The sequence below is a fragment of the Strix uralensis genome, chromosome 3, assembly GCF_047716275.1.
Source record: "Strix uralensis isolate ZFMK-TIS-50842 chromosome 3, bStrUra1, whole genome shotgun sequence".
NCBI lineage: Eukaryota > Metazoa > Chordata > Aves > Strigiformes > Strigidae > Strix > Strix uralensis.
The window spans coordinates 43,695,723-43,719,266 of record NC_133974.1 but is presented as its reverse complement, the minus strand read 5'-3'; the positions used below and the strand labels follow the sequence as shown (position 1 = coordinate 43,719,266).

The 23,544-nt window shown below is 36.9% G+C and overlaps 1 protein-coding gene across 6 annotated transcripts in view; it reads left to right on the top strand.

Moving 5' to 3' along the window:
• Positions 1–23,544, top strand: part of EPHA7 (EPH receptor A7) — a 170,817-nt gene that overhangs the window by 136,382 nt on the left and 10,891 nt on the right. For 2 of the 6 annotated variants that reach the window (XM_074862101.1, XM_074862107.1), the window contains 7 exons: positions 3,407–3,532; positions 7,687–7,872; positions 8,439–8,500; positions 9,484–9,693; positions 10,720–10,869; positions 15,431–15,624; positions 16,737–16,892. In XM_074862101.1, coding sequence (XP_074718202.1) covers positions 3,407–3,532; positions 7,687–7,872; positions 8,439–8,500; positions 9,484–9,693; positions 10,720–10,869; positions 15,431–15,624; positions 16,737–16,892 — 1,084 coding nt within the window. Of the gene's footprint in view, positions 1–3,406; positions 3,533–7,686; positions 7,873–8,438; positions 8,501–9,483; positions 9,694–10,719; positions 10,870–15,430; positions 15,625–16,736; positions 16,893–18,073; positions 22,256–23,544 lie in introns of those variants that run through there. The other 4 variants (XM_074862105.1, XM_074862104.1, XM_074862103.1 and 1 more) reach the window with 4 other exon arrangements.

Sequence of the window (23,544 nt, the reverse complement as noted above, 5' to 3'; positions counted from 1 at the left end):
CAGAAAAGAAAGTAAAGCTCATGGTGCTCAGCTAGCTCAGTCAGTAGAGCATGGTAGACCCTTAATCCCAGGGTAGACATGGGTTCAGGTCCCACATTGATAATGCCATTGCTCACCACCATCTGACGGATGCCCGAACAGCAATCCAGCCTTCACGGCCAACTCCCCCCAGCTCGCATATTGAGCATGATGTTCTATAGTATGGAATATCCCTTTGGCTAGTTTGGGTCAGCTGTCTTGGCCATGCTCCCTCCCAGCTTCTTGTGCACCTCCTCACTGGCAGAACATGGGAAACTGAAAAATCTTTGACTTAGGATAAGTGCTACTTAGCAACAACTATAATATCAGTATATTATCAACATTATTCTCCTACTAAATCCAAAACACAGCACTGTACAGCTACTAGGAAGAAAATTAACTCTATGCCAGCCAAAACCAGGACACCTGGTAACTCTCATATCAGTAGAACTTGCCATGCTATTTTGTATGTAGCCTTTGTTGTCTACAAATAATTGCAGTTGTAGCTTAAATCCATCAGATTTTTTCTATGGAAGCAATATGGTTTATCTTATTTTGCATATGTTAAAATCTTGAGCTATTATCAGAATGTAATGAAGTAGCCACTAGTCACAAATTCATAGCATCTTCTCAATGCATGTATCATTAAATGAGTAGTTCTAGCCAAGGCTCCACTCAAAATCAGATCAAGGTTTCTGTTTCACATTTGTGCCCTGAAAAAATTAGACCAGCTGGAATTTGTTCATGCTCCCTGAGTTTGGGTGTGTTGCCTCCTGAATCATTTAAATTCAGTGAGTATTAAAATAAGTAGTGACATCATTGCAGCTTTAGTCAATCAATTCATAGTGTGTGCAAGAAAGGTGGAAAATAATAATGGGATAAGAATTATTTATCATGCACTTTGCAGTGCAGCTGATTTTAAAGAATTCATCAAAGATCTGATGTTACTTAAATGTTACTATTCTGGGAGTGATGGATTTGAAATTTGTCTCTCATAGATGAATTATAAGCTTTTCATGTCTTCGAAAGGCCTCCCGCTTTCACTTTTAAAATCCCCGTTATGTCCTTGAAGGAAAAGATCAACTATGTAGTCTTATATGTCATTATATAAACAAAAGGAATATGCTAGCTAAATAATTCTTTTCCTTGTGTCCATTATTGGTAACATTTTTTTGTTTCAGTGAAATTGAATTAATATGAAAGCTCCTACTTAATGTTTAATAGTTGATCCAGAAATGTGAGATTTTATAAGTGTTCATTTCCCTCATTTTACTTTCAAGATATCTTGTTATCCAGCAAATCAGTCAGAACAGTTAGCACACACAGTCTTTTTAAAATCATAGCACCAAATATAAGTCACTTTTTGCCAAGCTAGTTTTTTGTCATCTGTTGATTGAAGGTGTAGTATTTAATTTTATTTGATAACCATGTACAGAATGAGAGTCTGCTGTAGTCACCAGCTTGTTCACAGAGCTGTGAACACCAGCTGGGTGTCATTTTGCTCCATAACATCTAGACAACCTTCTTCTGTGCTTAGGTACCAGATTGGATTTTCAGAAATGTAACTTCCAGCAAACACTTACTTAACACAAAAATTTACAAGTAACCATTTTTTAAAAGCAGGCTTTAAAGCACTGTATTTAATAGAGTATCATATATTTCATTTTAGTCCCCCTCAACTCTCTGTGACCTCAAGTGCTACACTTAAAGATACAAGTACGGTGGAGGAGTTTAGTCAAGCAATTCAGATTTATATTTGGTTTCCTCCTACCATTTTCTCCTAACAATGACTTCAATCCAGGACAGCATTATTTCATGTTGGTATGCCAGGATAGCCTTGGCATGTCAAAATGTTTTATGACAGCTGGAATAAAGAACCATTAGAGGCCCACTTGAGATTCACAAGTTTACCTCCAATCCAGGTCCCTTATCACAAACACAAGAGGGTGGCTCCTTCTCCATCTCCCTGCCTGAAAGCTCTATTATAGGAGGTTAACCTATTGCTTTCTTCTAATTTTCTCTAGTCTTTTTTGGTTTTAAGAAGTAAATATTTATAACTCTAAAAATTTGTAGCATTATCAATGCGATTAGAAGAACATCTATTTACATACATAATATGACAGATAATAACATCGGGGCAACATTTCAAATAATTTCTCTGGGTGTAAAGTCATTAGATTACTCAAAGAATTTCTCTAGCTTTTTCCTTCTTATGAGGTTTGCGGTTTTCTTGATTAGTAATACCATCTGAAACATAAATACACATGATTACCAAGCTATTCTTCAATACGTTTTCAAATTTAATATATTTTATGTTCAATTAAAAGATTACAAATGAACCATAAATTATTTATGTTTTGTATTGATTTTTGATCCTATTCTTGTATATCAGTATAACAATTAGCAGAGGAACATTCTTGCATTTTCATATGGAGTTTTAATTCACTGATTTAATTAAAGCTTAAGAATATAATCCTTGTGAGCTGAATTTATTTCATAAAAATTGCTTGATTAATGGATTTCCAGGGTTGCTCTACTTTCACCAGAAGTTTCTACTTTCACCAGAAGAGCAAAAAATAATTTTCCCCAATCAGCTGCAAACTAAGGGAAAAAACTACATGCTGGCCAGAGCGCTGCGCTGCCTGAGTTGCACTAAGTGCAACCGGAGTTGCACTGGAGAAGGAGGGAGCAAAAACCAAGCTGCTGCATATTATTCACTTACGTGCTTCAGAGAGGGAATAATTGTGCCACAGACCAAATTTTCCCTTCCTATGCCTTTACAAGTTGACTACAAGTGTTTCTCATGTTCATATTCTAGTGCAAGAAACATACCTAAGGATATAAATTCTAAGTGCTGTCAATAGTTTAGCTTGGCTACTGCCACAGTCTGTAAATAACATTATATTCAGTAGTTTAGGCAAATTGAAGTAGGTGGAGGAGCTTTTCAAATCCCACTAGAAGACAGAGATAACATAAAGAAATGCTGTTTATGCAACCTGAAAAAAACAGATAAACTGTCCTTACACAGAAAAGAAAGTTTCACCTCCTCTGCTGTTTTTATACCTCTTCCCCTGGTTTATTTTTACTCCTACTCAACCCTTGCATTTTATTCCATTGAACACTATTTAATATTTATTACTTCTTTCACTTCAAGGTGGAGACGCAGATGCTAATCTTAGTCATTTTTAGAGATGGGATTGTGTACTTGTGTCAGCATGCTTGCAGATGATGCCTAAAACTAAGGTTGCCTCTCAGAGCAGCTCTGACTCAAGCAGTGTGGAAGCAGGTTCACTCTTCCAAGGAGCACTCTGCATAATGAAATTCCTGGGCTGACTGCACAATAAGTGCCTTTGCTTCATCACAGTCATGCTTTCTTACATCATTACAGTTAAATTTCCAGGCACCAAAACCTACATTGACCCTGAAACCTACGAGGACCCAAATAGAGCTGTCCATCAATTCGCCAAGGAGCTAGATGCCTCTTGTATTAAAATTGAGCGTGTGATTGGTGCAGGTAAGGCTGCCGTGGCTTCCTGATTCAACTGTTTCATTTAGCTGGGATCGAAACTCATACATCATAATGACAGGCAAATAATTATACCTCAAGTATAGAAGAACTTCTTGCATTTGCCAGAGTGGTTAAGAGCAATGAAGCTGCACTCGCTTCTAAAATGTAAAAACAAAGAGGGAAAAAACAACAAAAAACAGATAAGTAAATGAAGAGTCTTGCTTGACATTGAAAGCTTGTGAGTTTCTAATTCTGTATCTGCTGTTAAAAATTAATTGGGGGGAGGGGGCCAGTTTTGCTGCCTATTATTTACTGTCAGAGTAAAGGTGTTAGGCATGAGTGCAAATTCTGCTCATTTTCCTTTAGCAAGAGGGCTTTTTGACCTCTGAATTTTTGTTCATGTGAATAAGGAAAACTGGCTGCAGCACAAAATCTTAAATAGAGACTAGGAAGGTCCTGTTTCTGTATAACAAAATCTTCCCTAAGGCTGTTTTTTGTTCTACCATTTTTCTTTTTGATATTTTATGAATACAAAAAGTTATTGTTTAACTTCTCATGACTGATTGTAATTGCACCAGCATTACATTGCTTTTCTTCCTCTTGAACTGTCTACCACCTACTTAAACCATGGTGTTCATGCTTTAAAAAGGCAGTTTCATTTGTTTGCATTAATAAGATATGTGACAATTTTATTGCACTACTCTGTGTAGTGAAATTAAGTTTCCATGGGTAAGAAAAATACCAAATACTTTGGATTCCTGGAGGAAATGTTCTTTTGCTGTCCTGTTGTTTTATAAAAGTATTAGTAGAATACTTTTAAAATCACCCTGTAGTTTGGCATGTACTTTAAATTACATACTGTGGTATTATTTAAAGAGAAGAAGAAATGTCTCTAAAATAAGCTGGTTTACCTGTAAAAAAATCTTTACACTTAGAATTCTCTTATGTTTAGAAATGCCTCTTTAAAGTAACCTCACTCATGTTGAATCATGTCTTAATCAAGGAATAGTACCGTTGAAATTAACAACACTGCTGAGCAAATTATTCTTTCAGATGAGTAAGAACATAAGAATCCAGCCCTTGCTAACTAGTAATTTTTGTGATGCTGGAATGGTAACATCTCTTCTAATAAATACACAATATACAAGATCTAAATTCAAGATTAGCACAGAAAAATTACTGAGCTTTTTTCTTTTGCTTTGAGTTAAAAAGCTATCAATGTAGCAACAGTTCAGAGCACAAGGATATATTCAGTTGGACTTTGGAGATGCCTTCTGAGCAAAATGCTGAAAACGCTTCAGTTGCAAATACAATTTAAAACATATTTTCACTGTTATGACAGAGTCATTCCAGAATGTTAATTTTGTTGACTGCAGATGAATTTATTCTTGATTTTAATAGCTGATACCAAAAACCTAACGTGTGTCAGTAGTCATTCTGAAGAAAGTTAATTAGAAGTGCTATGGTGAAAGCATATTGTGTATGTGGTTTAGCTATGGCTTTAACCTGTTGATGTAGATAGTGAATAGGAGTGAAATGTAATGCAGTCCAAGAACAACAGAATGTTAAAGACCCAAAGAAGCAGCTGAAAGTCATACATCAAAGAAGAATATACAATTTCTACTAGGGACAGCACCAGAAAAGCCACTTAGCAGTCTCAATATGCATCAACAATGCTGGCCACGTCAACTATTGAGTAGTGCCATGTCTCTCAGACAAACAGGGTGCATGTATGCTTGTGCTCAATTTGCATGAGGGATATGTGCTTTCCTTGCCAACATTTTCATTACCATCCCGCTATGGCCACCTGTCAGATACAGAATATGGTGTCCACTGTGTTGAGTCCTTGTTCATACCACACATCCTTTGTTTTAGCCTCTTCCTTGTTGACATGCTGAGCTAGTGGCTATGTGTCTGTGCAATATTCCCACTCTTGTTGTCATATTTTCTGGATCATTTTTGGGCATAATTTCAGCTGAATATACTGTTTTCTTGGGAATAAAAGTAGTTCGTTGGCTAGCATCCTGGCCTGAAATGCATTACATTTAAGTTTCTGGTTTGCCTGAGTGTGAGTGATCTGCTTTTGGAAATCAATCAAAATCAGATTACAGAGAGCTGGAAAGGAGTTAAGCCTTAGTGTCTCCTGTGCCAAGTATCCTAATTACCTGGCTCTGAAATATCGCATAGATGCACACACAGACACTTATGTCTTGTTTTTGTCTTGAAGCAAAAACAATTTTGGCAGATACTGCTAGAGAAAATAGTTATCCTTTGGTAAGTTCTTGTGTCTAGGAGCTGTGAGTGAGGTGAGTGGTGAATTCATTAATAGTCATCCATATTGCTAATGAACTGCAGGAGGGAGGTTAGGGCACCAAGCTAAGGGCATGACCAGCTAGTTGTTATGTATGTAGCAGCTATGCCTCATGGTATCCATAGCTATGACATGGATATTCAGACCGCGACTCCAATGCCCAGGGATGGTTGAGGCTAATGCCTCACCTGTGCAGACAGGGACGGTTGACTCTGCTTGGCCAATTACCTCAGGCACATCACGGTGTTAACAGAATTATATAGAATTGATTTGAGCTAACCTTAATTCAGCTAGCATAGAATGGGAGGGAAAGGAATTTGATTCTGTATGCAGTCATCCCCTATGAGATTCGTAAAACGAATGATGCTGAGTGAAGTTTTGCCCAAACAGGTCAAAGTTCTACCCTTATGGCTGGAGAACTGTGATGCTGAGGCCCGGGTACTGCTTTTTTCCTTCTCTAAGCTCTGCTGTTGGGGGTTCCAACAGTGACTGTTTCCTAAACAAGATTTCTTAGAATTCATCCATTAGGACACTTCAACTGCTACCTCTTCAGGCATGCAGCCCCATTTCCAAGCATATCTCCATTGCCAGCCAGGCACCTTGCCAGTGTGTATGTGCACTTGAGTCCTGATCCCACCAGGTTTCTCAGGACCTCAGTCTATGTCCCAAAGGGAATCTCTAATCAAACTCTGTGTGTTAGTCTTTCCTAATTCAGTAACTTTTCAGCACTCACCCTAAAACGTCTTGAATGTAGGCGTGTCTGCATACTCAATAGCTTAATGTTAAGACACTCCACAGGTATGCAGGAGATAAATTTCAGTCTTGATTTGATTTGGAGGAGGGACTTGGATCTATACATCCCACACTCCAGATAAATTTGCAAAGTACCAGATTATTAATTTTTTTTTTAAAGAGATATTCTCCTTTATTCAGTATAAGATATGTTACTACCCTTCTCTCCTATATATCTCAAGAGATTTTTCATCCTGTTTACAAAATAGGGAGGCTCTCTTTCTCTCTGCTAACACAGCTGTGAGGCAAAAGGACAATCCTTAAATCTTTCACAATCTCAATAATAGTGAGGTAGATGTTTTGCCATTCATCTCCATATCCATATCTATCCAGCATGCTTACATCCTCTTTCCTGTCTGATGGAGTTCAATTACTTTTCTCCCAAATTATGAGTGTTGAGGCTTTTTTTTTTAGATATTCTTGCTGGCTGTTTGGCCACTTTTTCCACATGCTTCTTCAGGTTCCAATTGTCTGTTAGTTTAGAAGCCTTTTACAAACTTCCAGCCTTTCCTTTTGTTTGTTTAATGTAACAAAATTATTATAAGTCACACCTTTCATTTCATAATCTGCAAAGTAAATTATCCTGCTGGAAGGTAATGGTGTAGTGCTTCATTTAACACCATAACAATGTTAAATTAAAAGCAGGTCTGAAAGAGCTGCCTTTTGAAAGAAAAAAAACCATTGGATCGAAAGATAGCAAGGAAACCATGTAAAATAGAATGACATTTTCATTTAGAAATGGTATTACTATTTCTGTAATAGTATTTTCTTATGAAAGCTACTTCATATTTATGAAAAAAATGTAACAAATTGCTAACAAGTCTTTTAAAAGATTCAAATAACATTGATGTAGATTGGCTTAACATGAAGTGTTTACTCTGTAAGGTACTTAGTCAGCAATTCATTGAAAACACGTACCTGTCTTTGTGTTCCTAAGTGTTTTGAATACGAACCTGTTAAATATAAACACACAGTTAGGTGGCTAGCTGAATCAAGGCCTAAAAAGAATATTGATATTATAGTTGAAGTAATTCAACATTGATCTTCTTCATTTTAGGAGAGTTTGGTGAAGTGTGCAGTGGGCGTCTAAAGCTTCCTGGCAAGAGAGATGTTGCAGTAGCCATAAAAACTCTGAAAGTTGGCTACACTGAAAAGCAAAGGAGAGATTTCCTGTGTGAAGCAAGCATCATGGGACAGTTTGACCACCCCAACGTTGTTCACTTAGAAGGGGTCGTTACCAGAGGTAAGCAGCAGCTCGATCTGTCAGTCAAATAACAACATAATGGCAGAAATTACTTTAGCTTACTCATGGTCAAAGTTTCAAATTATAAACAGGCTGCACACTCCTAATGGATTTTCTCTTGATGCGTAACTAACTAAAACAATGCTTACTTTATGCTACAACCCGAGGAAAAAAATTAAGATGCACACATGATTAAAAGATGAAGTACTTTGAAATACATTATTTTTCTAGTTTCATTTAGCCTCAAAGACTGTGCAGAGAGATAAGGTTTCTTATGTCCCTTCATATTATCTGAAGTGTCATTATTCCAGAGTCCTGTTCACACAGCAGGAGTTAGGAGAACACACTGACATTTTGATTTGTATGGTTTAATTTTGTGAATCATGACCACGTTCCATGCAGACATTTAAGAACTTATTAGAGCTCAGTAACAGTGCTGGAGGCCTCAGAAATGTTCGTTGTCTCAATGATTCAGTCCTTCAAAGGAATAACATGTGTTTTATAAAAAAAAAAAGCACTCCATTTGTGTTACAGTTTCTCAAACAAAATCTCTCTTTTTCTTTCAGGGAAACCAGTCATGATTGTAATAGAATACATGGAGAATGGGGCCTTAGATGCATTTCTTAGGGTGAGTACCAAAATGAAAACATATAAAAACATCTTTTAAGTGACATATAATATTATGTGTTGCCACTTTTAAGAATATGTTTTTATATATGTGCATATATATATGTATACATGCTTGATATTCATATAGTTAAAATGGTTTTCAGGATGAAATGGAGCTTGACAAATACTAGCAGTTCTCTCCATTATTTCAGCAAAACCAGATCAGAAATGAGAGGATCAGACAGGATCACATGGGAACATTCTAGGAATTCAAGTGATTTAATGTGGCATAGACATGGTGGGTTTTATTATTGCCACTAGCTGAAGTTAAAACCACTGATACCTGAAGCCCAATCTTTTGCCTTTTGGGAGCAAAATTTTATTGTGTCAACATGGTGGAAATCAGCATACAAGAATCCCTAAATGAACTGCGGTTGTGTTCAAGAGAAGAACAAAGGAAAAAGAAATGCAAGTTTACAACATTTAGCATTTTGTGTGTTCTGAACTGGCCAGTTCTGGCCCCTTACCAGTTGCACAAGACAGTGTGAGATGGTTTATAAAAACCCTACAGAGAACAGAAAGATTATGTTTGTTTGATAAACTCCAAGCTATGAATAAAATTATCAGTAGCTGGGGTTCCAGAAGGAGATAGTTCTTATTTTATTGATACAAATAATTATGCTGAGAAATGAAGATCATAGAGGCAAACTATAAAGAGCTGTGCATCAGGTAATCTCTCTTAGAACAGCCTTTCTATGACTTAGCCAGAAATTTATAGTGATTAGCAAGTTTTTTTACTTCTATTTAACTACTCACACATTTCTTAACTGGATGTACTGCTTTATCTCTGAAGAAAATAAAACTTGTGTTTGAAGTGAATTTCTTTGCCCCAGGATGAATTGCCACAGTAGTAAAGAAGTAGAGAGCTAACGCTGAAAAACTAATTCTTATTTCTCTTCTCAGCTATACTAACAAGAATTGCTGATCCTTTCTTCCCTCCAGAAACATGATGGGCAATTTACAGTCATTCAGCTAGTGGGAATGTTGAGAGGAATTGCTGCTGGAATGAGATATTTGGCCGATATGGGATATGTACACAGGGATCTTGCAGCACGCAATATTCTTGTCAACAGCAATCTTGTTTGCAAAGTGTCGGACTTTGGCCTTTCCAGAGTTATAGAAGATGATCCAGAGGCCGTCTACACTACTACCGTAAGAGAAATCAATGGGTTTCGGTAGTTTTGAAGTGTGGTTATTAAGAAGCAGCATATGTTCTAGAGAGTACAAATAAGAGAAATACATTAATTGCTTCAGAAATATTAACCAGTCAAAAGGAAAAGAGTCTCTGCAGAAATCTGGCTCTAATTAGGGATTGATATTTTTGTAAGAACATACATTTTTATTTGGTAAAGTAATAAAAATTTTACACAGTATCTTCGTTATTCCCTTCCTCATTATTTGCTGTGTGAACAATAAAGAAGTTTTACCCATAAAAATTTTAATCATCTCATTTACTATGAGTCAATTAAAATATTCGTATTACTATTTTTCAGACTAGATTTTATCTCACCAAAAGGTTGACTAGCTTGAGGCTAGATTGTGACGAAGCTCAACTCCTGTATTTTCCCTTGCTTTTGGGTGGGACGCTTTTCTTAAATAAGCATTCATCAGGCTCACTACGCTTTTTATTCTTTTGTTGAACCAGCTCCACTTTCCCACCCATGAGGCCTTGCTATACCTATTTTCTCATGCTAAGGGAAGGAGGGGCCCCTGGAATCTGCTCTAGCAGGCGCCGGGATCTGGGAAACCACACTGGCGTTCACAGCTGTCATGCCTGCCACTGGGCTCTAAGTGGGATCCTGGCTTAAAAATGTCAGACCGAGATTTCAGAGGAGCTGTATGACAAGTCAATGGTATTTATATGCACAGGATGAGATTCCCCTCACCTAGCTTCAGCCAGCCAAGAGTTAAATGACGAGTTTAAATCAGACATGTAAGCAGCCCCTTAAAATCAGTGGAGAGAGAAGCACTTCCAGAGAAATGCATCCAACTTGCTTAGACAGGTTTCTATGGTCCAGCCTAAACTTCATTAGACTCCTTCGAAAATTCTGCAGTCAGCTATAGTAGATGATATAATGCTTTTGATGTTGATGGAAATAATTATAAGTTCACCCTATGGAGGATGATACAGAAATTTTGTGGAGAAAAAAGAAAACTTTCTTCTTTTTTTTTCCATAGGGTGGAAAAATTCCAGTGAGATGGACAGCTCCAGAGGCCATCCAGTACCGCAAATTTACATCAGCCAGCGATGTGTGGAGTTATGGAATAGTTATGTGGGAAATAATGTCTTATGGAGAACGGCCTTACTGGGACATGTCAAACCAAGATGTAGGTTATACTTTGTCTGTTTGTGAGCATGTGTGTATGTGTGTGTTAGAAAAACAAAAATTACATATTGTAATCACATACATGTGTTTCAGTATACATGCATAAAATGTTGGTTTAGAAATAAGATTTATCAAAATACTGTAGGGTTCTGACAAAATGAAAAAGTTACAGAGCTTTCACTTTTTACCTAAATCTCTAAATTGTTCTTCTGCCATGTGGATGTTGTAGACTTCTGTATTGAGTATCTAGTAAAATTGGAATGTCAAAGATAGTACTATGTGCTCTTCACTTTATTACACTTAAGCATAGAAGGAATTAATTTTTTTTCCAATAAAAAAATAATTCTGAGGTTTCTGACCTCAGAGCAATGATTAATCAGTTGATAAAAGTTGTTAAAAATCTGAGTGGCAGTTAATGAACTACTCTGGCTTTTTCAAGTTAATTATGCTGATTTAACAATACCTTTGTTTGCATAAAATATGACCCAGAGCAACAGGTCAGCAGTAATAGAACAGATGGCTGTTAATCTTGATTTCTGACAAGAGTATCTATGAATGTAGAAAGTACACAGGAAAAAGCCATGAAGGTGAGAAAGATGTCAGAAAGAGTCTCATTTAAAGTTCTTCAGGTCGGAGGCTTGACTGTTTTTTTTATCATTATTTTATTTTTTGATTGAATGATCGACATCAAAGTTGAAAAAAAAGATAAAAGTGTAAATGATGAGTCAGTTTGGCACAGTGCAAAGTTGTTAATATTTGACAGGTCTCAGTGTCAAAGATTTCATGGACTGTCAAAATATGGGCAAACAAGTCCTTGGGGCAGAGAAAGAGAAATATTTACATTCCCTAGACTCCCAGTAGAGTTTCATTTCTTTTGACACCTTCCTTCTGTACTAGATTCAAACATAAAAGAAGCCTGACAGGAATATAAGATGCCTCAAAGGCAAACCTTACCTATCTTTCAGGGAACAGTAAGGGAAACCTTCTATTTAGGGGAGAAATTTTGGTGTCTTCATGCTTCTTGTGGGATTTTAAAAAGTATTTCCTCTATTGAAAACTGCAAGTAACGCACATGAATGAACCTTTTTCATGAAACAGCTAATTACCACTTCTTGCGATTTCATCTCTTTTTAGCCTCTTACATAATCTTCAATAGCACATAGTTAAAAGATGCATGAATTGCTTGGTAAAATAATTTCAAATATTCTTGTATGCTGTGATCTTCAAGCGTGTCTGCCCAAGACATACACACGTCCTACCAATCCCATAGATAAATCTATGATGTAAAAATTTAGAATCATCATTAGCTATTTATTCTCCTTCACAGTTACCAATGAGAGTATTTAACTGGAATAAAAAATGCTATATGTGTGTCTTCTTATTGTATGTATACATTCAGGCAGTTTATATATCTTAAGTGTATCATTTTGCCTAAAAGCGGGTGGTGGGTGTAGTCATAGACCAGATCAGATCTCCTAAAAAATATCTCTCCCCGACTTTGGATCTTTAGATGTGATTTCTTTAATTCTGTCCCTCTTCCTTTAAGTCATTGTTTTAGATTGATGGAGGATACAAATTTGTGTTGTGCTCTCTTTTTAAGCAAAAGTCCTCCTTTTAGCAGCAACCTGGAGCTAGGGTGCACCAGAAGAACATTCATGCTACAAGGTCTCCACAGAGGCACAGCGGCCAGAGCACAGATGATATACAGAGTCCCACAACTTCTCTGAGCAGTGGGGTCCCCTCAGCTTAATCCTTGCTGGTAACAGTGGCCCTCAAACCACTGCACTTTACCCTATTCCCCTATTAGACTGCTGGTGTTTGCTAGTTCTTGCTGTCATTCAGTTACTGACCCTAGTGCAGCTCAGTTCTATAGAAAAGGGCAAGAGTTTAGGCTTACATATTTTTTCTTTGCTTTACTCCTGGATTTATTACCATTATTATGATTATTAATTTGTATCCTTATTATCCACCCAGAAGCAGAGTGATGACATTGTCCTGTTACCCATATTTAATGCTCCTTTGTTGTCAACCAGTATATACAGTGAACAGACCTGGCCCTCTTCTAATCTGCTTTACATCCTCAAATAGCCTGATTATGATAAAAGCATACTTGACTCTTAACAGTATTTTTCTCTTTTTGCAGTAAAAGCAGAATTTGCAAAACGAATTGTGGGAAGTGTAAATAATATAAATCAATTCTATTAATAAGAACTCCAGCTGTGTTCTTTTTGTAGCAATGTTTATTTAAAAAAAAAAAAAAATCCTGCATCTATTTAACTATCTCCAAGTACTGATTTTTGGAACCCCACGCCCAGCTTTCTTAGCAGTGTAGACACTTGTAACGCCCTTCAAAGTGCCCGAGTTTTGTATAAATGCTTTTCTTAAAAAAACAAACAAACAAACAAAAAAACCAAAACAAAACAAACAAGCAACACTTTAATTATCAATATTTTAGAATGTTTTTTTGATGTTTTGGATATTCCGAGCAATTCCATCCATCTCTAGCTAACTCATTATTTTATATTTCCCAGTTTCATCCTTCTTGCTCGTCTTACACATCAAAGAAGCTGATTCTGCAGTATTCCCAAAGCCTTTTAAAAATAATATCATCATCTTCATTGCCAACTCTTTTCAGGTTTCTCTGCAGATCATAGCGAACATGGAAAAGTACTGTTTGTGATCCTTTTATTCATGTTTTCACTATCCCTTACACTCTTGGATATAGTCTTATCTATATGGTTTGCCAGTTCTAAGGGTCTTAGATATTTTGGTGGTTGTGTTGGTGTTACCTACTTTTTCATTCCTCATTGGTCTCTGCATTCTGACCTCTTAAGCAACTGCTTTGTTTGTAGTAAATAATATGCAGTATGCACAAAGGGTCTAAAAGGTAAAAGGTCAGAAATTTCTGCATTACTTTTCATAGCACACCATTTGTCCTATACACGCTGTAGCTTATTTTTCACTTTTATTCTACTGCTACTTCTAAGTGTAAGGAGCTGTTCTTTTGTTTTTCCTCTTAATACTGCTCTAAAAGATCTAAGATTTTACTTTTAATGCTTTCTTTCCTATATAGTACTGTTCTTCCAATTTCCCCATTCTTCTGTAGAAATCCTGTTTCCCCACCCTGCCTGACAGATAACTTCACTGTCTCTAAAAGGTCACCGCACTTATTCTTCAAAGTGGATGTTACTGCAGGAATTGAATATTTCTCCATCATTTTTGAGTTGTAGGACAGGACTGTCATTCTAAATGTTCATATAGAAAGCTGAGGCCCAGGGAGATGAGGCAACTTCTCTGAGGTCAGAAAGACATTCTGTGACACAAACCTGCAGTAAGTGCCCTACCACTGGGCTATGCCTCCTCTTTTCACAAAAGTTCTTTTCTGCAAAAGGTTTTGATGCAATCATGGATTTCAGCCAGCTTTTTGAAGGTCATTTTGTATTCTTTGCAGTTCTGTCCACTTTGCAGTCCACTGCTTTTGCATTTTCTCACACAACCAATGGAATATTTTCTATCTGAGGTTATTATTTTCACTAAACCCTGGATATTCACCAACCTTATCATACCAGATCTACTTCCTAGGGCTACATCCAGAACAGCTTCTGATCTTGCTTTCTCTACAAACCAAGGGAAAAGACAGTCCTATGCACTTCCCTTCAGGAACAAGCACCCTTCCTTAGCAATTCTAATACTGCTATGTCAGTCAATGTCAGTATACTTGAAATCCCCCATGAATGGTTTTTTTAGCCCTTTTTCACAAGCCTTTCTTATCTGCCTTGCTTCCTGATGTGCTTTCTTATCCTGCCCTCAAGGTTTACAGGAGTTTCCTGTGATTTTACTTTACCCATTTTTATTTTTTACTTAAATCCAAATGGACTTGTCTAAGGAAGTCAATGGGTGGGTGTAATTCTTGGTTCAGACATTTATGCTCTCCTTTGATCATATCATCATCTAGCAGCATGTCTTATTAAATCTAACTTTCTGTTTAGGTGATATATTAAAATACCATTCAGCCAGGTCTTCCTCTCTCATGTGGCACATTTTTGCTACTTTATCACTAATATAACATGGCTAGACATAGAATACAACTTTTTGCCTGACAATTTATGTCTGCTAAACATTTTTCTTGTATCCTTTTATAATATCTTCAGGCTTTTTGTATTTCATATGTGCATGCACAGATCCCTATCCATTTACAAGTCAGTTGCTTCTACCACACACCCATAAAAGCCTTGGGGCCAGTAATAATGCTTTCTGAAATAACTCCATTTATCAATCTATCTGTTGCTCCCTTGGTGAATTTAATTGTTGTTCCCTGCTGCTCACTTGACTAGGTAATATAGCTATGTTCTGCACATATAGAACAATATGCTTAATAAGCCCAAAGATAAAGTCAGGGAAATTATTTGAAAACATGAAGGCTAGCGTCAAAGCAACAGACTCATATTTTTGCAACACTGATGGCAAATTTTAGTTTATTGATTTTTTTTCTTGAATTGGGTAGCAATATATATTCCTTAAATATCCCTTGATGAAAAATGATTAACTATGTTGGCTACTAGGTTATAAAAGCAATCGAAGAAGGCTATCGTTTGCCAGCACCCATGGATTGCCCAGCAGGACTGCACCAGCTGATGCTAGATTGTTGGCAGAAGGAACGCGGTGAAAGGCCAAAGTTTGAGCAGATAGTTGGTATTCTGGACAAAATGATTAGAAACCCAAACAGCTTGAAAACCCCACTGGGAACCTGTAGCAGGTAAGAAAAGCTGTAATGTGTGTTCTTATGATGGTGCACGTGGCTGGGTTCTGGTTGTCCTGCTTGGTGGCTAGTTCCAGTTCATACTTACTCCATGTGTCTCAGTTTCTTCTTCCTTCTGTTCCCTGTTCTTACCTTCCTCATATGCCCTTCTCTTTTACCATGCTGAACAAAGCCAAAAAGGACTTTTTTTAAAAAATAACCAAAATAAAGAGGGTAAATATCATGGAAGTAACACATTTCTCAATAAACTACTGCCCGCTCATCACTCTTTCCACACTCTCACCACTAGCAGTCTTTGTTTTCCTTGTTTCTTAAAATTGTGAAGTCTAGACGGCAAGGATCATCATCTATTGTAGTTTTATATGATGCATCCCTTGCCCTAGGAACTGCTACGGTAGAAATAGTAATTAATAATACTCATGCTTGGCCAGTGTACTTTGACATGCTACACTCTAGATTTTTACCTTTCATTTTCTGGCTTTAACTCCTTTCAGTGATTGCATCTCATTGTATTTCATGGTGTAGCTTTTAACGGCTTCTTCATAAATTTCAGGTGAATTATTTAATAGTGGTAATCTTTTGTTCTGCTAGCTAGATCACTGCACTAGGGAATCAACTGGCCTGTGTTCTGCTCCCGGTTCTTCTACTGACTGATTTGCTGTGTGACCTTAAGCAACTTACTTTGTGTCTCTGCTCTTTCCTTGTCTTTGTTTTGTCCCATCCAATTGAATAATGGGAATAGCTACTAATACACTTTCTAAGATGCTTAAAAGAATACCATCTTTATTTTACTCAGCAACTTTAGTTGCAGCTGCTGTCATGCTAGGTAATAAGGTTGATTTTATGTTGATAACAACAGTCCATCAGGCTGATTTTGCTCACTCTGACCTTTCATCTTTTAAGTGAATAAGCTTAGGAAGTACATATTGTGAGCTACAGAGTAGTCAAGAGCTATTCACAAAATAATCTAAATTGTGTATAAAGGCCTATTACTTTCTACTCTTGACATTTTTAATACCCCAAACTTATTTGACTCTCACCTTGCTAAATACTCCCTAATGTTTTACTCTCTTTGGAAACAACTTACTTTCCTTTTTCCTTCTCCGTAGACCAATTAGCCCTCTTCTGGACCAGAACACTCCCGATTTTACCACTTTCTGCTCCGTAGGCGAATGGTTACAAGCTATTAAGATGGAAAGATATAAGGATAATTTCACAGCAGCAGGCTACAACTCTCTTGAATCAGTTGCCAGGATGACTATTGAGTAAGTTAGTACTGGGCATGTTTAACTTGCATTTAGGGAATTTCTAGGTAAAATAATACACAATGTTCAACTCCAAAACTTTACTCTGAGTACAAACATGGTACTTGGGGTTAAGTCATCCAGTTTAGAAGCTGATGACGTTATAGCATCCCATGAAAGGGCAAATACCCTGCTACCTGTGTGTGGCATCACTTTTTTCCCTGCTTTTGAGATCAATTGAAATAACACCAAGAGGCTAGAATTTGAGGGAGAATGTGGCCCATTTCAAAGTATGTATGTATAGGAAAATAACCACTTTGCCTCCACTACCTAATTGGTACCTTTTTCCAGATGTGTACTAGGAAGATGTGGAATTTTCTTCTAATTGGCTGGAGGCTGTCTGTGTCCTGCAAGAAATGACTTTGCATCAGGATAAAAGTCTATTGAAGCAAAATGATTTTCTGAAGGCAAACATGGCCTGTATTGGTACTGCCATCTTAAACAGGTCTTCTTGACACCCTGCAAACAATGTTTTTGTCCTGGTGGTTGCCATCACATGTAATTCCTCGTACAGAGAGCAGTGGTTTTCTAAACAAGTTTCTAAACAATATTCTCAAGTTTGCAACCCTAGTCTTACCTGTCTGGTATCACTAGAGGCCTCAGCCTATAGCTTGGGAACTGTCATCAGAGCCCACAAGCTTCTACTAGGTCAGTAGCACTAGTTGCAGTGGAATTGAAACAGCGGCTCCTCTTTCATTTGCATGATGGGTATGGGTCAATATATAAAAGGTTTCCCTAGGCATCTCTTTAGGAAGCAGAATGTGATCCCCAAAATCTCGTATTTATACATAACTTTGTCCTGAAAGCCACCCGAAGTATTTTACAAGAGAGGTGTCTCTTTCTTCGGGTGTCCTAAAAGGCCACAATAAAAGATTAGTGTAGTGCAAAACATACTGGCCTTATTCTCAGATGTGGAGACACATGCAGTGTAATTACATGACACTTGCCATGTCATTGCACTCCTCGCTGAGAAGTTGAACAGTGCCTGTATGTACTTCACAGTACTGAGCTGAGGTTCCAGTGTAGCTTCAATATTAGAAACCTGTAGTCCAGACCACTACGTAGCTTTGACTCACAGTTGAATACCATACAATAGCAGTCTAAGTTGAAAAATTAACAATGTACGCATTTATCTTCCCCAGGGATGTGATGAGTTTAGGGATCACGTTGGTTGGTCATCAAAAGAAAATCATGAGCAGCATTCAGACTATGAGAGCACAAATGCTACATTTACACGGCACTGGCATCCAAGTGTGATAGACATTTCTCCCTTATGAGGGAGGTGACAGACTGAGAGAACAGCACTGGCCTTCACTATATATGAAGTGCTGCTAGAAGACACTTGATTTCCTGGGTCCTTCCTGCAGTGAATAGAAGAGCTACAAGAAGCACCTACAGACTTGAACTCCTAAGTGCCACCAGAATTTATGAAAAGGGAATTAGGATCCACCAGTGGTGGCAAGGAAAACAGCAGTGACAATAAACAAAGTACTACCTGAATAAACAAACAAACACCTTGAGCTCTCTAACCTCCTTTTTATCTAATAGACTTTTTAAATGTACATAAAAATTTAAAAAAGAATATATTTGTCAGATAAAATCATGATATTATTGTTGAATTCAACAAAATATTTTCCTTAAATCTGTGATTTCTGAATCTTTTTTTAATCATTTGTGTTTATTCTTCATAAAGACTTTCTTTTAGTATGATGTTTATATCTTTGGACCTTTTTAGTGCTAATTCTATGACACATTACTACACTGGGTACCTCTGAAGGATTATTTGAGTTCCTAGAGATCTAAGAAGCATGACCAAGCAATGTATATCTGTCCGAACTTTGGTATCCTTTTGTGCCATTTACTTTTGTTAAATCAACACCATATTGACATGGCTAGCTAATTGGCAGGGAGTCAGGAAAATGCAAGTTGCCAAGAGCTCTGATATTTTTTAAAGAATTTTTTAAGATTACACATATACTATCTTTTAAAAGAAAATAAAAGAGAAAAAAAAAAAGAAAAGAAAAAAGAAAAGCAATAATGACCCCTAAGTAGTTCTAGGCACTTTTAGAAAATTGTTTGCAAGATTATTTTAATGGACTAGAATTAAAGTGAGATATATTCTAAGATGTAGATCTACAACTGTAAACCTGCTGAGACACTGCATTGAATGGACAAGTGATTGTAGGAGTGTCTCAGAATACAGGTGCAGTTCTCCAGTGTTACCTAAACCATTTAATCTGAGCACATCACATTTTTTTTCAATACTCTGCATTAGCAAATCTGAGAGAAATAGCTGGCATATATTTTATATGAGTTTAAGCCGTAGGCAGTCCAGCTGTCAGAATAAGGACATAGATTTTATGTGAGAACTGTAGAGCATGAGGGAAGGGGCAGTTCAGAATTTTCAATTTTTTTACAAGCTTTTGCTGCTCTGAACAAACATGCGTGTGCGTGCTCACACAGACTCAAGAGTCATTCATCAGGAATGCAGATGCAAGAGTAGTTGCTCAGTGGAATATCTTTTTACACCATTTACTTACATATGAATTTTGTTTGATTAAAATATTTAACAACCATAAGCAATAATGAGCGGTGTCTTTACAGATACTGCAGGAATGTATATGAACCAGAGAGAAATGCTTTAAAAATCATTTGAAAATTGTGAACTACCCCAGCAATGAAATGCTGTACTTCCAAAGAGAATTGGGCTGCTTCTATTGATTTTGATAGAGAAAGATCCCAGGGATCAGTCATAAATTGGTCTTGTTTGATAATGTGGGCATCCACACAAAAAAAATAAAAACAAAAGAAAAACCCTGTAAATGTTCCTTTGTAAAACTTGTAAATTTTATTTATACTGTCTTGTTTTGTACACACATTTATGTGTAGTGAGCTCTGAATACATTGAAAATGCACTATATTTTTCTATTTTACTTGCAGAGCATCACATACAAACATGTATATTCAGTGCTACATAATGTGTTTTCCCACATTTAGGACCAAAGATAGTTATCAAAAACTTAAATGCATCATTTTCCCCTCCTTTTTTCTCCCTGTTTTTAGATCACTGTACAGTGTTATATTTGTCATTTTATTTATTTGCTTCATTAGAAAAATCAGTTTGGTTACACTAATTTTTTGTCCCCCCTGCCTTTGTTGAAGAAAATCTGTAAAAAGCTTTTAACTAGCTTAATCCCGTTACATAGACACTTCCATTTGTAATCTTTGTAATAGACTGTAAATATATTTTTGGAACTATAATGCAATGTGCATAAGGGTTATTTTTCAGTGTCCATATATGATTGTTTATACAATTCACAGCACTTTACAGTCATGCTGAGAAGCCTAATTTATTGCCTGGATTTGGGCAGAGTAAGAAAAAAAAGGTGAATATTCTTATTTCGTACTAGATTTTCATTCAGTAGAAATGGAGTTATTTTCATGTATGCAGCTCAAGATGGTTTTTTAACAATTAAAATTAATTTTCTAGAAATGCTGTAAAAGTAAGATGCAGAGTAGACTGCATGCCCAATATTGAAATTAGTGCACACAAGCACTTGGCCAAGGCACTTCAAGTAGCCATTGGAACACTTAATTAATAAACATCCGGTTTGTGTTATAACAAATGCTAAGTGCCTCACTACTGGGGTGAGCATCTGTGGGCAACTGTACAGGGTGCTTGTCAGTTTTGCTGCTTCTTTAGGCACCCAGCTATGAATTTAGGAGTCTAACTTCAGACACCTGCTTCCTTATAAATCTCAGCTACTGTTTCTAAGGGCTTGGTGATTAAAGGTGCAATGCAGCAATGCTGGTATTGCTGAGAACCCACAAACCCTAAATGCAAGAGAGTTGAGGCCAAGCTTCACCTTTAGGACCTGATCAATATTCTGAAGCACAGAGGCCTCAAAGCATGTGTGGTGACCTGGGCTCACACATGTAAAAGTGAGAGCCCTTGTATTTCTTCCTTATTTTAACTTGTTTGATTTAAGCCATCTTCTTTGAATAGTAAACATTTTTTAGCATTCGTCTATATACCTTGACTGCCTTAATGTTGCCGCAGATTTTTACACATTTGAAAGTGGTAGAGTAGACCCAGAAAGCACAATCACTATCAATATTTCTAATGTATCCATCTGTTCAGAACATTACTGCAATTTAGAGCACATGCATGTAAATGGGTTTGTAACTGGTAGAGCAGCAACATATTGACGTTGGTTGCAGTTCCCCAGGTTCCAGGAAAACATAGTCCAGTGTAGGAAAAATAAAGTGCCAGAGAAAGTTGATGTTCATGGGAGGAACTGAGGATAAAGTTGTGTCAGAGGAGGAATTAAAGGCTAAATGATGAGACAAAGACATTATCTCAGTTCTGGCTTAATTTCATTGAATTTTGAAATTGTGCATCATTAAAGACAGATTATCAGGCTGTCAGTGAGGCTGATCTTTCTTGACTTTATCCATCTACAAGCATATAAAAGAGAGATGCCTAAGACAAGCAGGATGAATCTCCCTCTGGGAATGCTTATCTCCATTACCTGTAGAGGGAACCCAGATGATTCGCTTAAGTTAGGCATCTAACATCTAGATAGTTAAAGTTAGGTGAGCTGATTCCTACCCTATATGTCCTTGGCTGCTACAGTTTCCCCTGCAAGCTGAGTGTCGTAGAAAGGTAGCTCCTCCACTACTAATATGTCCCAGAATGTATTTAAACTGGGCTTTATCACAGAGAGAGGTGATTTTTTTTTTTTTTATTCGGAGATTTGTAATAGATCATCTAAATGCTTTTTGTATATGGGTATTAATTCTTGAAAAAAATTGTGATTGTTCTGAGGAAGACCTGCCTAGTAAATTACAGTTATTTAATATTTTAAATAATCAGAAATATTTGCTGACATACTGCTTCAGTCCAGAGGTTATGTGATCAGATATGATAGTTGCTGTTTGCAAAACCATGTTTATCTAAAGCCTTGTCATGTAAAAATCTCCAGGAGGCAAAGATGCTTAAATGTATCTCAAATTGAATGTTGCCCTTAATATCTCAATAATTAGCTTTGTCTGTATTATTCTCCATTTAAAATGAGTTTTTATATTGTTTAAGCTGGAGTTATCTGGCATCCACTGAGGGAGTTTGAAAAAATGATTTTAAATTAAATTTGCTTTTCTCCACTAATAGTAATATACGGTAAATAGTTTCCACTGTTTTGAATGTTACAAAAACTATTGCTTTAATGCGGGGGATGAAGGGGTTTATTTTTGTTTTGTTGTTGGTATTTTTTTTACATTTATTGGTTAGTAGTTGAAATAAAAAAATAATAATTTGTCCTTAACTTTCTAAATAATTCATATATAGCAATTTTGAGAACAATTTAAATTCCACGACTTTCGGGTTACTACTGAGACGGTGATCATGTCACTACAGCTATAATACTAAGTGATGCCGAGACACCCTGCCACAATGGCAGGTTCAGCCAGCATTCTGTTGCCCAGTAATGGCACGAAGCAGTCCACTGGCTGTGTGTGAGGAGTGAAGGCCAACTCAGCCAGAAAAGGGTCATTTCATCTTTTATAAATATATATATGACATGTTAGAGCTAACACATCCTTAATGCATTCCTTCCCTGCATGCAGTTAGAAACTTACATGCTCATGATATGCACTTGGGTTTTGGTGGGTTTTGTTTGTTGGTTTCTTTGTTTGTTTGATTTTAAACAAGTGACATTGTACTTGTGGAAGAGAACAATTCCCAGACAGGATGACAAGTCCGCTTAAGAAAAGTACAATACAAATTCTTGCCTAACAGTAATTCTGGCAGCAGGTGCTGCAGCGGTATTCAGGCAGTTGGTGCTATGATTTGCTGAGCAACTAGCACAGCAGGGTTTCTGCATGTTCAGGACCTGTTAGGATTGTACTTCTGATGAATTAACTAACTGATGTGTAGAAACAGGCAAATTTTTTCCCCAACCAGCTTGGAATGGACTGGTAGATGGTAGATTTGGGATTCGCAAGACTACTCAAAAGTCTTAGCCTCAGACTAATTTCTAGTAAAACAAGAAATTCTGGGCAGCAGCCTATATTTTCTCTTCTATTCCCTTAAGGGTTGTCAAACGTAGCCAACAATTACTTTTAAACAGAAATCTTTATTGTTTACATACTGAAGCCTTCTATTTACTTGGGAATAGACAGTTCTGTAATTAAATTTCCTGCAAAAAGGATTGGGGAGTGATGGGGAAGGGGGAGGGGAATACAAAAAGTTTGGAGAAAAACCCATGAAAACAAAGAAAGAAAAACCCAATCCAACAAATGACCTGTGAAACCTGAAGTATGACGGGGCTCACCACTTTTGTAACACATTCCACATAGGAATTTGAAAAATGTAAGAGATTAAACCATAGGCATAAAATCTGCAATATCCTGACAAAAGAGTAGTGGCAGAATGCAAGCTACATTTGTGGGAGTTCTTCCTCTCTGGATTTGATTTTGTGAGATTTTTAAGTTAGTATAATTAACACATGCATTTAGACTAAAATCTGTTGGGACAGGCTAAGGGACAAAATCAGTACGTCTATAATATCCATGAAATTCTCAGTACACTTTCAGGGTGTGTAGAGGTTAGGCA